Source organism: Budorcas taxicolor, chromosome 7 (assembly GCF_023091745.1).
Source record: "Budorcas taxicolor isolate Tak-1 chromosome 7, Takin1.1, whole genome shotgun sequence".
Taxonomy (NCBI): Eukaryota; Metazoa; Chordata; class Mammalia; order Artiodactyla; family Bovidae; genus Budorcas; species Budorcas taxicolor.
This window is the reverse complement of record NC_068916.1, coordinates 40,916,702-40,935,585: the sequence shown is the minus strand read 5'-3', so window position 1 is coordinate 40,935,585 and position 18,884 is coordinate 40,916,702. Positions and strand designations below refer to the sequence as shown.

At 38.1% G+C, this 18,884-nt stretch overlaps 2 protein-coding genes across 2 annotated transcripts; both read right to left on the bottom strand.

Moving 5' to 3' along the window:
* Positions 1-245: 245 nt before the first annotated feature.
* LOC128050551 (olfactory receptor 2G2-like) lies at positions 246-1,199 on the bottom strand. The gene has a single exon (XM_052642807.1). The coding sequence runs from the start codon at positions 1,197-1,199 to the stop codon at positions 246-248; it is 954 nt and encodes a 317-aa protein (XP_052498767.1).
* A 13,976-nt stretch (positions 1,200-15,175) lies between these two features.
* On the bottom strand, positions 15,176-16,104 carry LOC128050484 (olfactory receptor 2G2-like). The gene is given in 2 exon segments (XM_052642741.1): positions 15,176-15,474; positions 15,477-16,104. Coding segments are annotated over 2 exon segments (927 nt in total).
* Positions 16,105-18,884: the final 2,780 nt, after the last annotated feature.

Genomic DNA, 18,884 nt, shown 5'->3' with positions numbered 1-18,884 from the left:
TCATTCTTTTACAAGTGGTTGACCAGTTTTCCCAGCACCACTTGTTAAAGAGATTGTCTTTTCTCCATTGTATGTGCTTGCCTCGTTTGTCAAAGATAAGGTGTCCATAGGTGCGTACAGAGTGTTTTATAAGAAATTAATCAAAAGGAAATGGGGAAAAAATAGTTTTAAAACATTATGTGATTTTCTTTAACGACAAAAATTAGGTATTTATCATAGCAGTGCTTTAAACCATTTTTTGACAATCATGTAAACTTTATTACCAGAATCTTCCCTAGAACTTTTCTTAGTGCTTCCTTGACCTCTTTGTTCCTCAGAGTATAAATAAGAGGATTAAGCATGGGGGTCACCACTGTGTAGAAGAGAGAGACAAACTTTCCTTGATCTTTGTATGTACTTTTGGCTGACTGCAGATACATGAACATGATGGTTCCATAGAACATGATGACAACTGTCACATGGGAAGAACAGGTCCCCAAAACTTTCTTTCTTCCAGTAGCTGACTTGATCTTCAAAACTGCTTGAGTAATGTAACCATAAGAGACTAGGATGAAGGAGATAGGCACAACAAGGAAGAGGATACTAGCCACAAAGAGCTCAGCCTCATTGAAAGTGGTATCCACACAAGCCAACTTGATAAGTACAGGGACTTCGCAGATAAAATGATCCACTTGGTGATGCCCACATAAAGGTAGCTGCAGGGTGAGAGTGGACTGTACCAGGGTGGTGGCCACCCCACTAAGCCATGCTAAAGATGTCAGGGCCATGCAGAGATGAGGATGCATTCGGAGAGCATAGTGGAGGGGATGACAGATGGCCACATAGCGATCATAGGACATCACAGCCAGAAGGACACACTCAGTAGATCCAAGAGCAAGAGAGACATAGAGCTGAACCATGCAGCCACCATAGGTAATGGTTTTCATGGGATCCTTCAAGTTTACCAGGAGCTGAGGAGTAACACTGCTAGTAAAGCAGAGGTCCAGGAAAGAGAGATGAGAAAGGAAAAAATACATTGGTGTATGAAGTTTGGGTTCCAGATGAGATATCAGAATGATGATGGTGTTCCCTAAAATGGTTAGTAAATATAAGATCAAGATGACCACAAAGAGGGCCATCTGTAACTGAGGGTAATCAGAAAACCCTAACAGGATAAAACCTGTTATGTTTCCCTCATTGGTGCTCTTCACCATCCCCATGTGCAAAGTATGTTCCAGAAAGTTGAGTCATAGCTGAGAAAGATTATATATTACATAATGTCAGATAAATGACAATGTCATCTCTCCCCAAATTTATATGTTAAATGGTTAGACCTCATAACTTGTATCTATTTTCCTATTATGTGCATTCTAAATAAATACAGTGTGCATTCTCTCAATGGCATAGGTGTCTTCTGATGCTCTGCAAGATAGAAAAGAACAGATTTTTTTAAGTGATCAAACTATAGTAATTAAAACAGTATTGTATTGGCATAAAAGTAAATGTATAGATCGTTGGAGCAGGATAGAGAACCTAGAGATAAACGCTTGCATATAAACAAGTAATCTTCAACAAAGAGACCAAGAATACACAATGTAGAAAGGGCAGTCTCTTCAATAAACAGTTTGGGGAAAACGGAATATCCACATGCAAAAGAATAAAACTGAACCCCTAGCTTACACCATACACATAAATCAACTTAGATTAAAGATTTGAATGTAAAATCTGAAACTGAAACTCCTAGAAGAAACATGGAGGAAAACCTTCATGGTATTGGTCTTGGTGATGATTTTAAAGGTATAAGACCAAACCATGGGCAACAAAAGCAAAAATCTATGGAAGGGGAGAAAATATACAAAATTATACCTAACATCCAAGATATGTAAGAAATTCAAATGTCTACAACAACAACAAAAGAGATGACCCAATTAAAAAGTGAACAAAGAACTTGAACAGACATTTCTCAAAACAAGACATGCAAATGTCCAGTAGGCATATGAAAAAGTGTTCAACACCACTAATCATCTGGGTAATGCAAATAAACCCACAATGAGATATCACCTCATACCTGTAAGGATGGCTGTTATAAAAAACAAAATGACAACAAATGTTGGAAAGATTATGGAGAAATTAGAATCTTTGTACAGTATTAGTGGGAATGAAAAACAGAATCAATGTTCCTCAAAATATTATAACTATCATACGGTCCAACATTCCCACTTCTGGATATACACCCCAAAGAATTGAAATTGGGATCTTTAAGTGATAACTTCATTCCTGTATTTATTGCAGCATTATTCACAACAGCCAACCTAAGTGTCCATCTAATAATGGTCAAATTAAAGATATACTATTCAACTTTAACTAATGGAGTATTGTTAGCATATTGATAAAATATTATGAATAAATAAAGAAGATACAGTATATTCCATGCATGCATGCTAAGTCCTTTCAGTTGTGTCCAACTCTGTGCGACCCTATGGACTGTAGCCTGGCAGGCTCCTCTGTCCTTGAGAATTCTCCAGGCAAGAATGCTGGAGGGGTTGCCACGCCCTCCTCCAGTGGAGCTTCCTGACCCAGAGATCAAACCTGTGTTTCTTATGCCTCGTACACTGGCAGATGGGTTCTTTACCACTAGTGCCACCTGGGAAGACCCTTATGGTATTTTAGTCAACTTTAATTAATGGAGTATTATTAGACTATTGATGAAATATATTTAGCCTTAAAAAGGAAACAAGTCTTACAATGTGCAACAACATGGATGTACTTTGAGACGGTATATTATGCAAAATAGGTCAGACACAAATGGACAAACACACCTCTAATATGTAATATGTAAAACAGCCAGCCTTATAGAAACATAAAATGGTGATGGCCAGAGGATGGGAGGAGGAGGAAACAGGGAAGTGCTCAATGGTTTAAAAATTGCAGCTATACAATATAAGTTCTAGAAAGCTGCTGTCCAACATATTGCTTATAACTAACAATACTATATTATGTACTTAACATTTACCAGGGTAAATCATGTTATATATTCCTACCACACATTCACACAAAAAGCAAAAGAACACAGGGGAACTTTAGGAGAAGACATATAAATGTATTACCTAGATTGTGGTGACTGTATCATGGGTCCACACATATGTCCAGACACATGAACTTATATATGTTAAATAAATTATGAATTTATTTATATATTAGTTCTACCTCATAAAGCTATTAAAAAAGAAGCACCATCATCTGTTTTAGGAAATTAATTTTATTATCACTTCCATCCAACCAAATGTACCCCTTTATATTGATGTCTTTCTAGTCACATGAAGGGGAAACTCAGTTAATTTCAACTAGAGAAAAAAACAGGCTTATTTAAGCAACTTTCAATAAAGTGAGAATAAGACCATTTTTCATCACCCCAAAAGAGTAGAAATTAGTTGTAACACTATGTAATTTTTAAATATACCAGATAAGACTGGCATTAATTAAAAATCAACTACTCAGAGCTATATGTTCAGTCAAAGGTGCATACGTATTTAGTATTTAAGGCAACATTTGAATCTATTTCTTATGATCAACCAGTTAATTCTATACTCTTACCTATCTTTCTTTTTCTTTCCCTTAGTGTTTGTTTCTGTGCTTTTGAAAAATTCCTCATTCTCTTTTTTTCAGAGACCCAGGATCCTCCAGGCTCCAAAAAGTCTTTAGGAAATGAAATGCTAGCCATATTTCTTTTTCCTGTAATCATTTGCATATTTTTTATTGACTCAAAGTGTGAGTGCAAAATGTATTTCATATTTTGAATGCAAGTTATTAAGGGTAAATAAAACATTCTTTATTATCCTTATGGTAGTAAGCATACTTTACTACCATACACTCCAAAAAAAATCTTTGTTCTCAACTATCTGGGAACCTTGATAATGGATAAATATATTTTTGCATTTGACTAAGTTGTATATGTGTCTACTCACAACAGACACTCACAACAGATTGTGAGATTCATGAGGCCAGGAGTCATATATGATATGACTTCTCTGTCTCTAACCCTTAGAGTGGTCAGCACAAAGTAGCCTTTCAAAAATTATTCAGCAGTTCACTCATATTATGTCCACCATATTATACTTCTTTCTTTTTCCCTAGGGAAACTAACATGTCTCTAGTCAACTAGTAGATAGTAGATATCACTACCATATGAATGATCAGAACTTACCAACCTTCCCTCAAATTAGAGATATCTCAAACATATATGGCTCTGCTATCTATTTGAACATGGCTTTATTGAAAGCATGAAGCTGAGAAAGTGGACTTGTAATGTCATAACTAGGGGTCAAATCCACACATGGCCCTTTTCTTGATTTTTATGAACTCTATCCAATTCTTATAACTACAAAATGGAAACACTCTGACTTATCCTCATTATTTCATCTTTTTCTCATCCTTTCTCAGTAGGAAATACCATAAACTTTATGTTTATTACTAAAGCAAATGATCCCTTTTCAAATATTTTTAGTAGATATTATGCAGAGTACTCTTGCCTGGAAAATCCCATGGATGGAGGAGCTTGGTAGTCTGCAGTCTATGGGGTCGCAAAGAGTTGGACACAACTGAGCGACTTCACTTTGACTTTTCACTTTCATGCATTGGAGAGGGAAATGGCAACCCACTCTAGTATTCTTGCCTGGAGAATCCCAGGTAGAGAGGAGGCTAGTGGGCTGCCGCCTATGGGGTCACCAGAGTCAGACACGACTGAAGCGACTTAGCAGCAGGAGCAGCAACTGTTATTAGTTCCTATCACTTCAGATCAGTGCCCTGAAAAATGTCTACCTTCCACTTCACTGTCAATATTCCAATTCATTGACTTTTTCTTTGCATAGTAAACGATTACTACTTCAGTTTACATTTTCTTTCATCTGAACCTTTAAAAACCTCACAATAAACATGAATGAGTGGACTTACAGGAAACAACAGCAGTGTCCAAACACCTTCCAAATGTACATTGCTAAGTTCACAGGAAGCAGTTAATTCCAATTATAGATATCACTAACTTGGACTCATTAAGTAACAGTATTTTTCTGAGCAAGTAAAATATCTTTATTGCTCATTAAGAACACATTATGCATTACTAAGTATGAAAGTTTCAAAACAAGTTGTGAAAAACATTTTTAAGATGTAAATATTGACAATGAATGTAGTATTTCCACTTCTCTCTTTAAAACTAATAGCTTAAACACAAATGGCAGAAAATAGAAAGTGAATACTATTCTAAGCAGGAACAGTTCTAAAAGCTATGGAATGTTTATAAGCCTATATTATATATTCCACATATTATGTGCCTGATATGTTAAAATTTAACAAATCACATGAACAAAGAGTGAAACTCTCTTTACTAAGCACTATTTGATATAGGTCTCATCTTGGACAAACAAAGTATAAAATATAAAGGGCCATGAAAACATATATACTTCTGAAAGTATAGCCCATATAAGGGATGGCTCCATAGCTGGGAAGATTAGCTAGTTTCATAATTGAGTGACAGGGTCAAATATCAAGTTGAGCTGGGCATGTTCCAGAGTAGAGATTTCATTAAGGGAAGAAATGATTGAAAACTATATATCTTGAGCGAACATTCAAGATGCCCTCTGTACTTTCCTATCAAATGATTGAAGGACAGAACACAAATTCTAAATTACCAACATTTAATTCTCCCTCTCATATTCTAAAAATACCACTAAAATAGCACCGGGGGCTGGGGTGGGAAGATGGAAACTATAAGACAAAATGATTCTGCTGTATTTGGGAAAAGACAAGTCTAGATCACTGTATACATCAAAAGATAAGGGATATGTAAAAAGTATAAAACACTGAACCTAATGTTTGAAAGTGAAAGTTGTTCAGTCGAGTTGGACTCTTTGCGACCCCATGGACTCTGCTGCTGCTGCTGCTAAGTCCGACTCTGTGTGACCCCATAGATGGCAGCCCACCAGGCTCCTCTGTCCCTGGGATTCTCCAGGCAAGAATACTGGAGTCGATTGCCATTTCCTTCTCCAATGCATGCATGCATGCTAAGTCACTTCAGTCATGTCTGACTCTGTGTGACCCTATGGACAGCAGCCCACCAGGCTCCTCTGTCCATGGGATTCTCTAGGCAAGAATACTGGAGTGGGTTGCCATTTCCTTCTCCACCATGAATTCTACAGTCCATGAAATTCTCCAGGCCAGACTACTGGATTGGGTAGCCATTCCCTTCTCCAGGGGATCTTCCCAACTCAGAGATAGAACCCAGGTCTCCCACATTGCAGGCTGATTCTTTACCAATTGAGCCACCAGGTAAGCCCAAGAATACTGGAGTGAGTAGCCTATCCCTTCACCAGCAGATCTTCCGGACCCAGGAATAGACTGGGATCTCCTGCATTGCAGGTGACTTCTTTACCAGCTGAGCTACCAGGGAAGCGTAATGTTTATGTTTTTCAAAATAAAATGCAACAACAACAACAAAAATCAAAGACAAAGAAAAACAATGAAGTGAAGATCTCTAAGAAACAAAAGTTAGATGAAGAATGTATATACTTGAAGAATTTCTCCAAGAAACAAGGTAAATGTTTGGGAAATAAAATGTACTCCTTCTCACTCTCTAAGAATTTAAGACAACCTGTAGCTACAAAAACAAATGATTCAAATTAACAGTAGTTTTTAAAGAAGGACTGGCTAATCGTGTGAAAAACATCAGGAAAATGTATAATGGTTACTGACTAAATTATATTTCACAAAGAAATTTTCATACAAAACAGCAAATTGAGGCTAGATTGTAAACAATTTTTACGCTTTATTATAAAACTGCCAGTCATCTGTTGTGCAAAATACCATCATTAAAACTTTCAATTAAAGTGGAAATAGACTTGTAAACAAAGACACATTTCTGATTCCCAGGTGGCACAGTGGTAAAGAATCCGCCTGCCAATGCAGGAGACATAGGAGATGTAGGTTCAATCCCTGGCTCGGGAAGATCCCCTGGAGTATAAAATGGCAACCCATTCCAGTATTCTTACCTGAAAAATTCCATGGACAAAGGAGCCTATCAGGCTACAGTACATGGGGTCACAAGGAATAGGGCATGACTGAGCATGCAAGCAATATCATGTGAAGAACCATACTGTGTAAGTGAGACTAAATAAATCATGCTAAAAGACTCTGATGCTGGGAGGGATTGGGGGCAGGAGGAGAAGGGGACGACAGAGGATGAGATGGCTCGATGGCATCACCGACTCGATGCACATGAGGGGAGTTGGTGATCAACAGGGGGGCCTGGCGTGCTGCAATTCATGGGGCCACAAAGAGTCGGTCACGACTGACCGACTGAACTGAACTGAACTGAATAATCATTCCTTCCACCAATACCTAAGGAGTATCTCTCAAGTTTCAGCCAGACTTCCCCTCCAGCTCCCCCTGCAAATGTCGACTGTCTAATCTGCAATTATGTTTCTTCGTTCTATGTAACCCACTCTTCCTTGGGCTCCCCACATGCTCTGTTATGGGCCTTAAATCATTGTATGAAACTAACTTTTGGATTTGATAGCTGCCTCCTAACATGGTCACTCTTGGTCTCTGTTTTGAACCAATCCACTGTGACAAGGAACAACCCATGGGACAGTTCTCTAAACCCTTGAAGATAATGCCCTCTTGTATTGCAACAGATGCTACCACCTTTAAGACCACTGATTATCTGTGCTATCCTCAGAAAATGACATAATCAATGTTGTCTTGAATTGTCACCCAATCAATGTCGTCACCTGCAGCCCAACCCATCTGCCTTACACAACCATCTGCAGGGTATTTTCATCCTCAAGAAATGAGATATTCATAATTCACATTGTCTTGGGTGTACCTCCAGGATAACTAAAGTATAGAAAACTTCTGGATGTTTTCATATCACAGAGAGTCTATCCTGACTGTAACATAAGCATGGAGAGAGCTCCTCCTTTTGCTTGTGCTGGACGTACATATAGCACCTCACATGCACCTGGAGCTCCTCCATTCCTCAAGAATCTGCTATCTGCTGAGACTTCATCTCTAGTGTATATCCCCAATTTGTTTCTCTTGATTGAGTCATTAGAAATACCACCTGTATTAACAAATGTTTTAAACTCTCATATTGTGTTTCTCTAACACTGAAAGTTTTTTCTCTTTGAAAGTAGTCTGGCATCCATTATTTCACTCTGTGATTATAGGGTATGAGTTCAAATTCTGTCATACTTTTTAGTCCACAAACTATTATTCTCCTTAAAATACTTTCCAGTATATAAAAGTTGCTATGAATCATTCAATCTTCTACTCAGTTTTGGTAAACTCTTTTTACGTTTCTAAAATCCAACAACAAAAAAAACAAAAATTAAATTTTATATGTAAATATATGAAACAAAACATTCTCATCCACATAGGATAGGAATAACTCTAGTTTAGACATCACAAATACTGTCCACTAACTGAAATCCTTTTTTAAAAATGGGTTCAAATGTCCTTTCAATAGAAAAAAGAGATATGGGATGTATCATGCGAGAGGGCAGTATTCTGATATAAAAAACAAGCATTTTAATTGTCTATGGGGTCAATCCAGAGGAAATTAGGAGACTGAGATTGCTGTTAAATAAAGGGGCAGCAGGGTGGTAAGTGAAGAAGTGAGGCACATATTAATCTCTCAGAAATGAATTTCTGGAAATGCATTTGTACTTACAAGTAATATCAGTTGGTTAAGCAGATAATGTGTTTACTGACTTAATTCCCTTTTAAGTCAATGAGACTGTCTCTAGACTTTGACAAGATGCTTCACAAATGTGTATCAAGTGCAAAAATATTTCGGTCAAAAGGTCAGTTTTTTCATTTTGAAGAATATAGAAAGATCAGGAATGATCAATTTTAAACTCACTTTTTGCTGCCTTTGAGCAGAGGTGATATTGAGCATCAAAAAAAAAAAAAAAAAAAAAAAAAAGATGGGGGGGAAGGAAGGAAAGGAGCCAGGGAGGAAAGAAGAAGTCCAGTCAGTTTTATGAGGAAAAATGTTTTTGAAATAGTCAAATACAACATGAAATTACTATTAGAAATCCAGAGACTTCTCAATTCTGAAAAGAAAGTGAAAGTGTTAGTTGCTGAATCTTGTCTGACTCTTTGCATCTTATGGACTGTAGCCCACCAGGCCCTCCTCTGCCATGGAATTCTCCAGGCAAGAATACTGGAGTGGGTTACAAGTCCCTGCTGTAGGGGATCTTGCCAACCCAAGGAGTGAACCCAGGTCTCCTGCATTGCAGCAGATTCTTTACCATCTGAGCCACATGAATTTCTTTGATTTCATAGCTTGCTTTACATGCAGTAAAACATACAACCAGACTATGATGACCACAGCAGGTACCATCTGTCAACATACCTGTTTGAGGCTGAGAACATGCATTCTGGCTTCAGGAGTTACTTCTTTGTTCACAGTATTTCTGGGTGCCTGTGTCTTGAGAGGAAATATAAAGGTATTCCTGATTAAGGTCCCAGAGCCACAGGAACTATTCAAGACAGTGCAAGCTAGGAATCAAATGTGAGGTTCTGAGAAAAGGAAACATTCAGGCTGTTGTAAAGTCCTGTCACTGACTACCAACTAAACTAATGTCGGTATGCCCACAAAGATAATACCTAATCTTTCCGTCTTATCTGGAAGAGTATGCAAGAATACTGAAACTATCTTTGGGAATTTCCTACATGAATGAATTTTGACCCTCAGTTGTGAGTAAGAAATATCACAATGGCTAGAAAGCTACTTCTCTGAAACTGAATCTCTCTGCAGCAGCTAAGAAAGATGTTGCGCCTGCTCAATCAGTCTGGGGTACAATATAGAAATGCCAGTTGCAAATAATTAAAAAGTAAATAGTTTCTAAACTAGATGCTGGAGTTTGCATAGAAACATGCCAGAAGAAAATGAGCAATCCCCGGTGATGCCAATTCTGAAAAGAATGAACTTGAAAGGGTAAAACTCCAGTGACTTATTTCCTCCTTTAGGAGTTGGTTTATACTAGGGGGGGAAAAAAAAAAAACTGTTAATATGGCCTTAGAAAGTCCCCAGAAGGATAAGAAAATTACCATATTCCCTCTATGGAAAATATGTTGTTCATTAAAATGTCTATAACAGAAGATCCCAGGATATGATCATGAAAAAAATGCCCTGTGATCATCATTTGTTAATATCATCTAATGTTTGTGTGGTAAGATACCAGGAACTTCCCTGATGGCTCAGAGGTAAAGAATGTGCCTGCAAAGTGGGAGACCCAGGTTCAGTCCCTGGGTCGGGAAGATCCCTTGGAGAAGGAAATGGCTACCCACTCCAGTATTCTTACCTGGAGAATTCCATGGGCAGAGGAGCCTGGTGGGCTATATTCCATGGGGTCACAAAGAGTAGTTCACAACTGAGCAACTAATATGAACACTGGGAACTTACCTTGGCACTTTCCAAAACATGTGCCAGTTAAATTTATCCTAAAGAGCTGTGGAAAGAAGAGAAGTGAAAAGCAAAGGAGAAAAGGAAAGATATACCCATTTGAATGCAGAGGTCCAAAAAATAGCAAGGAGAAATAAGAAACCCTTCCTCAGCAATCAATGCAAAGAAAGAGAGGAAAACAATAGAATGTGAAAGACAAGAGATCTCTTCAAGAAAATTAGAGATACCAAGGGAACATTTCATTAAAAATGGGCTCAATAAAGTACAGAAATGGTATGGACCTAACAGAAGCAGAAGATATTAAGAAGAGGTGGCAAGAATACACAGAAGAACTGTACAAAAAAGAGCTTCAGGACCCTGATAATCATGATGGTGTGATCACTCACACTCACCTAGAGCCAGACATCCTGGAATGTGAAGTCAAGTGGGTCTTAGAAAGCATCACTATGAACAAAGCTAGTGAAGGTGATGGAATTCCTGTTGAGATATTTCAAATACTAAAAGATGATGCTGTGAAAGTACTACACACAATTTGCCAGCAAATCTGGAAAACTCAGCAGTGGCCACAGGACTGGAAAAGGTCAGTTTTCATTCCAATCCCAAAGAAAGGCAATGCCAAAGAATGCTCAAACTACCGCACAATTGCACTCATCTCACATGCTAGTAAGGTAATATTCAAAATTCTCCAAGCCAGGCTTCAACAATACGTGAACTGTGAATTTCCAGATGTTCAAGCTGGTTTTAGAAAAGGCAGAGGAACCAGAGATCAAATTGCCAACATCTGCTGGATCATTGAAAAAGCAAGAGAGTTCCAGAAAAACATCTATTTCTGCTTTATTGACTATGCTAAAGCCTTTGACTGTGTGGATCACAATAAACTGTGGAAAATTCTGAAAGAGCTGGGAATACCAGATCACCTGACCTGCCTCTTGAGAAACCTGTATGCAGGTCAGGAAGCAACAGTTAGAACTGGACATGGAACAACAGACTGGTTCCAAATCGGAAAAGGAGTACATCAAAGCTGTATATTGTCACCCTGCTTATTTAACTTATATGCAGAGTACATCATGAGAAAACTGGGCTGGAGGAAGCACAAGCTGGAATCAAGATTACAGGAGAAATATCAATAACCTCAGATATGCAGATAAGACCACCCTTATGGCAGAAAGTGAAGAAGAACTAAAGAGCCTCTTGATGAAAGTGAAAGAGGAGAGTGAAAAAGTTGGCTTAAAGCTCAACATTCAGAAAACGAAGATCATGGCATCTGGTTCCATCACTTCATGGCAAATAGATGGGGAAACAGTGGAAACAGTGGGGTCTCCAACACCACTACAGATGGTGATTGAAGCCATGAAATTAAAAGACACTTACTCCTTGGAAGGAAAGTTATGACCAACCTAGACAGCATATTAAAAAGCAGAGACATTACTTTATTAACAAAGGTCCATCAAGTCAAGGCTATTGTTTTTCCAGTCGTCATATATGGATGTGAGAGTTGGACTATAAAAAAAGCTGAACACCCAAGAATTGATGCTTTTGAACTATGGTGTTGGAGAAGACTTTTCAGAGTTCCTTAGGCTGCAAAGAGATCCAACCAGTCTATCCTAAAGGAGATCAGTCCTGGGTGTTCATTGGAAGGACTGATGTTGAAGCTGAAACTCCAATCCTTTGGCCACCTGATGCAAAGAGCTTACTCATTTGAAAAGACCCTGATGCTGGGAAAGATTGAGGGCAGGAGGAAAAGGGGACGACAGAGGATGAGATGGTTGGATGGAATCACCAACTCAATGGACCTAGGTTTTGGTGGACTCTGGGAGTTGGTGATGGGCAGGGAGGCCTGGCGTGCTGTGGTTCATGGCTTTGCAAAAAAGAGTTGGACATGACTAAGCAGCTGAGCTGAACTGAACCCTTTTATAATGCTTGCTTGGACAATAGAAAAATACTAATTTAGCAATTACAGAGAATTCGGAAAAATTACAGCAACTCAGAAAAATAACCTCAAGAATAGATCCCTTAAGTAATTGGCTTACGATATTGAGGTGGCTCTAGAATGAGTTACAATTGAACAGCAAATGTCAAGCATTATTACACTGCTCTGTTCTCACTGTTGTAAAATGCCACTTTACATTTTTGAGTAGACAAATTAATAATTCTATTCTCATTTCTCTTCTCTATTCATATAATACTTTAGTTGTTCTGTAGAAGAAAAATTAATTGCTGCTTTGTTTTTATTCAAAACCAAAGAGTCCCCATTTTTCCTTGATTGTCTAAGTCTGATCATGCTTACCAACAATCTCCAAATTCTACATCCTGCCTATTAAGCTGTTTTGTGCTGATATCAGACTATCAATAATCAATGTTGTGACTGGACACAATTGTAGTTCTTATATACTTGCAAAACACCCTTCAGCAATAACCTTCAGGAAACTTTGAAAAATAAAGCTTTATTATTTATAAGATTTAACAATTACCCAGCACACATGGGGCCACATGGGGTTGGGAAGAAGAGTAGTGGGCTTGGGGTTCTGAGTTTATTGAATTCATGGATAGGAACCTAGGATTTCTTAAGTTCATTCTTTGTAGGTGAACTTAAAACACAAGAGCAGAAATTTAAAGTGCCCAAACCAGAGAAAGACAAATATATGATATCCCTTACATGTGAAATCTGAAAAAAAAAAAAGGATACAAGTGAATTTATTTATAAAAGAGAAATATTCAAATATATACATATGTATGTGTATATATATATATAATTAATATGCTTCAAACAAAGAAAGCCAAAAGAGAAAAAAGTCTTCATCAGTCCAAAAGGTCAGTTGTTGAAGTGATCTATGATCTCTAAAACAAAAGAGCCTTATTGGGTGAAGGTGACCTGTCTCTTTATCAAGTAAGGTGGCCAACAATTTGTCAGATAGCCATCTGTGTAGTGGATTCACCACTGAAATGGGTCTCTCATCAATCAAACCTTAAGTCAGGCATTTATGTTACAAAAAAAAAAAAGAAAAAGAAACCTGTCAGACCTTGTTTTTCTTTTCATTTTTCTATTATTAAGCTCCAGTTTACTTGGATTTCAGAGATGCTTGCACCCTCCTCAATACAGTGGAAAACATTTTATTTCCAGTTATATCTTGCTATATCTGTGTATATATCATGTAAGTCTTCTATTCATTAAAAAAATTGTTCTCACTATCACCAAAAACATACCACTTGGAGACTATATGTCTATTATAAGCTGTCAGACCCTTTAAATTTTACCCATGAATCCTTTCCCTTCTTATACACATATTAAAATAGTTGTAATTTAGCAAATAACAGTATAAACTCATTCTTCCTTCTTCAAGGTGAGGTGCTGCTGCCTAGATAATGTTGCTTTGCAACCATATCAGCTTAATATCAAAAATCCAAATAAAATAAAAACATGTAGCCATTAATATTATATTGAGATAAATTTGATTTTACAATCAATTTGATGAAAGTGAGGTTTTTCTCCATCTAACATTCACTTCTATTGTTTGACAAGAGATACCATCACACAGTGAAAATCTATCAACTGGACTGAGTTGGATGATTAGCATATAAACCCTTTACAAGTGTGGATGCTGTTCTGTTCACATCTGTGTCCCCAATACTTGAATAATTGTTAATAAACATACTTCACAAAGGAGATAAGACAAATATAAGTTTCATAAGGAGTTAAAAATTGCATATACCTAGTAACATATATAATGGAAAACATGATTAGTTCATTAAATAAATATCTTCTGCCTAGTAAGGAGGCCATCTTAGAAGTGCACTTGTGATAGAAAATTAAAATGGAAAGAAGTGGATAGACTAGAGAGATAACTAAAAGGTAAAATCCACAAGACTGTATATAAGTTACAAACAGCAAATGAACTAGGAGACAGAGTTGGGATGATGTATGTTCCATTTTGTGATAATGAGAATAGTAAAAAATAACCAAAAAAACAGAGAGCTTTGACTTAGCTTTGATGTACTAATTCTGAGGTTGTTTTAATATACCCAGGTGTAGAAGTGAAATACATAATTGAACATGAAAATATAGACAGTAAATATCTATATTGAAGCACAAATCTGGGTGTCACCTTTGTACAGATTTTACTTTAAACTTTGATCCGGTCATAGCATAGTTGCCATTCTTAAAAATCTACGAGGGAGAGAAACACTAAAAAGTCAGAAAATTGTCAAACAGGAGGAAAGCACAGCAATAATGAGCACGGTGTATAATGAGATCACAACCTGAGGGGTTCAGGAATCCATGGTTAGCTGAAAGAATAATAGTGTGGATGTTTAGGATTTGTTCTTTCTGACATGAGTAATTGGTCAAAATATTTCAATCCATGCAAAAGAAAAAGTATAATAGTCATGTAGTTATGACTAATAAATAACTTTATGAATAAACTTTATAAGCAATAAAATAACTAGAATAATCTAATTTTAATCTAAGCTGTTCAATATCATTCATTCCAGCTTATATTTATAGCTGATGTAAAGGTTATGCAAATTGTTTGGGTCACCCAGCTGTTCTGTCATGAAACGGGCATTCAAACTCAAGTTCATCCAACTTAGAATTTCAAGCTCTGTTTAAAATTTTTCTATGAAAACTTACTTATAAGGTTATGAACATAACTGAATTATTTGTTGAGTCATCATCCATTAAATTACTGTCCTAATAATGCTCTTTTAAATATCTTTTGACAATCTTGCCTCACTAAATCATAAAGCTTTCCCCATAAATTTTTTCAGTGCTGCTTTGACTTCCTTATTTCTCAGGGTATAAATAAGGGGGTTAAGCATGGGCGTCACCACAGTGTAGAAGAGAGACACAAACTTTCCCTGGTCCTTGGATCTACTCTTGGCGGGCTGGAGATACATGAAGATAATGGTTCCATAGAAGATGATGACAACCATCAGGTGGGAAGAGCAGGTCCTAAATGCTTTACGTCGTCCAATGGCTGACTTTATCTTCAGAACTGCTTGAGCAATGTTCCCATAAGACATCAAGATGAGTGACATGGCACCACCAAGAATAAGACACTAGCCACAAAGAGTTCTGCCTGGTTGAAAGTGGTGTCCACACAAGCCAACTTGATGAGCACAGGAACTTCACAGAAGAAATGATCCACTTGGCGATTCCCACAAAAGGGGAGTTGTAGGGTGAGGGTGGACTGTATGAGGGTGGTCGTCACCCCACTGAGCCACGCCATAGAGGCCAGGATGCTACAGACCCGAGGGTGCATGACAAAGGCATAATGTAGAGGACGGCAGACTGCAACATAATGGTCATAGGACATTACAGCCAGAAGGACACACTCCGTGGATCCCAGGGCAAGGGAGACATAGAGCTGAACCACACAGCCACCATATGTGATAGACTTATCTGAACTGCCCAGGTTGACTAAAAGCTGAGGAACAATACTGCTGGTAGTGCAGAGGTCCAGGAAGGAGAGATGGGAGAGGAAAAAGTACATGGGATTATGGAGTTTAGAATCCAAGAGGGACACGAGGATGATGGTAGAGTTGCCAAGGAGCGTCATGAAGTAAAGAAACAAGATTACCCCAAAGAGAATGAGCTCTGATTGAGGTTGGTCAGAAAAACCTGCCAGGATGAACCCAAGGAGTCTGCTGTCATTGGTCCACTGCATTACTCTTGCTTTGATTATTCACTCCAGAGTGATGAAGTCACATTAAACAGGAACTGAAAGAATTTTACAGCAATTCCCTTGGCAATTAAGATCTAGAAAGAAAGAAAATGAAGCCGCTCAGTCCTGTCCGACTCTTTGCGACCCCATGGACTGTAGCCTACCAGGCTCCTCTGTTTATGGGATTTTCCAAGAATACAGGAGTGGGTTGCCATTTCCTTCTCCAGGGGGTCTCCCTGACCCAGGAATCAAACCTGGGTCTCCCACATTGTAGGCAGTCGCTTTTACCATCTGAGCCACCGGGGAATTAAGATCTAGATATTGAGAAATAAGACTTTGGATATAGGTAAAGAGAAAGGGCCATAGTAGATGATACTGGAGTATGATATCATTGGTTATCTTGTGAAGTGGCATGCCTGATCTGTTGATCACAGGTTTTCCATTTATCTTGAGGATAAAACCAAAGTTTTAAAATGCATCAAGGCTGAAATTCTCAACACCTTTTCATCAATATCATTTTTTTCGATATAAAAGTAATTAATGGAATGTTGTAGGAAATGAATGTAGGAATTATAAACATCAATGTGCATTATCAGAACCTACCAAATAGATTAAGTAAGGTAGGGCCATGATGAAACATGTGAGACTATGCATCTTATCTGTATAAGCAGTGTACTTATGAGAATGTAGAGTAGGGAGAAGAATCTGTAGAGGACAAGGCTTAGATTGAATCAACTGTGCTCTCAAAAAGATGAGAACAATCAAAGAATAAACCATGTCTTGACGGTAAGATATAAATATAGAGGGCTTCCCTAGTGACTCAGTGGTAAAGAATCCACCAGCCAATACAGGAGATATGGATTCAATCCCTGATCCTGGCTGATCCCACGTGCCATGGAGCAGCTGAGCCCAGGTGACACAACTATTGAGCCTGTGCTCTAGCACCCAGGAGCCGCAACTACTGAGCCCACATGGCACTGCAGCTAGAGAATAGCCACCACTCTCCATAACTAGAGTAAAGCTCACACGGTAACAAAGACTGAACATAGTCAAAAATAAATAAAAGTATTTTTAAAAAAGAAATGAGTATAGAAATGGAGAGTACATTATAGGATGTCATAGGAAAAAGGAACTAAATTTGAAGCATGATTATTGCTTATTGACTATGCCACATAACAGAATAGGATATGAGGTAAATTTGACTCACTTTTTCAAGGATACCAATATCAATACATATTATCTGCATAGCCTAGGCTTTGTAGGAGGGTTTTGGTTTGCTTTAAATTTTCCTTTGCTAGATAAATACGCCTGCACAGTGTAGAATCATTTAAAACAGAAGGTAGCCTAGTACAGAAACTATGTAGGCAGCTAATAATAACAGTGTCATGCTAACTCACTTCAGTAGTGTCCAACTCTTTGTGACCTTATGGACAATAAGGTCCATAAGGAGCCCACCAGGCTCCTCTGCCCATGGGATTTTCCAGACAAGAAAACTGGAGTGGGTTGCCATGCCTTCCTCCAGGAGATCTTCCCGACCCAGAGATCAAATCTACATTTCTTGTGTCTCCTGAATTGGCAGGTTGGTTCTTTACCACTAGCTTTACCTGGGAAGTCCATAACATAACAGTGTAGACAATCACAATTAGAGACAGTGAAGTTGATATCAATAGGATGCAAGAAATGCTTCAGAGCATGAAGTGAAAATTATTAGGATTTAACTACCATTGGGATATTGAGCCAATGAATAGGAAGAAGTTAAAATTATTGAAGTTTTGCACATAATGAAATTAGAAGATTGAGTAGTTAAGAACAGTGTGCATCAATTCAGTTTCAAGTCAGCTGAGGCCTGGAAAAACAGACTGATCATTTCTACAATGTTCAAGAACAAAATTTAAAACCACTTTTTGGTGCCTTTCTTATCATGAAGACTTTGACCTAGAGTCTCACCCAACCTATGACATATTGTTACCAGTTACTCATTTGACACCTAGTCATAATTAAGATCCTATATAAACACATAAATCATATATATATAACTTTTATGATTATGGCAATTGCATAATAATATGATTCAGTTCAGTTCAGTTTGGTCGCTCAGTCATGTCCAACTCTTTGCGACCCCATGAATCGCAGCACGCCAGGCCTCTCTGTCCATCACCAACCCCCGGAGTTCACTCAGACTCACACCCATCGAGTCCGTGATGCCATCCAGACATCTCATCCACTGTCGTCCCCTTCTCCTCCTGCCCCCAATCCCTCCCAGCATCAGAGTCTTTTCCAATGAGTCAACTCTTTGCATGAGGTGGCCAAAGTACTGGAGTTTCAGCTTTAGCATCATTCCTTCCAAAGAAATCCCAGGGCTGATCTCCTTCAGAATGGACTGGTTGGGTCTCCTTGCAGTCCAAAGGACTCTCAAGAGTCTTTTCCAACACCACAGTTCAAAAGCATCAATTTGTCGGTGCTCAGCTTTCTTCACAGTCCAACTCCTCATCCATACATGACCACAGGAAAAACCATAGCCTTGACTAGATGGACCTTAGTCAACAAAGTAATGTCTCTGCTTTTGAATATGCTATCTGGGTTGGTCATATTAGGACAGCTGAATGAATATAAGCGCTATCCCCAGCCAAGTGTCAAAACTCTGGATGTTTGAAGAACTTGTGGCAAATTAATCATTATCACTCCCCAAGTCTCTTTTAAAATACAGATGTAGCTGAAAAGGGTAACACTTTAAGACCTTAAATTTTTGTCCTGAAGTTTTTAAAAACAATCCTGTCAAGTTT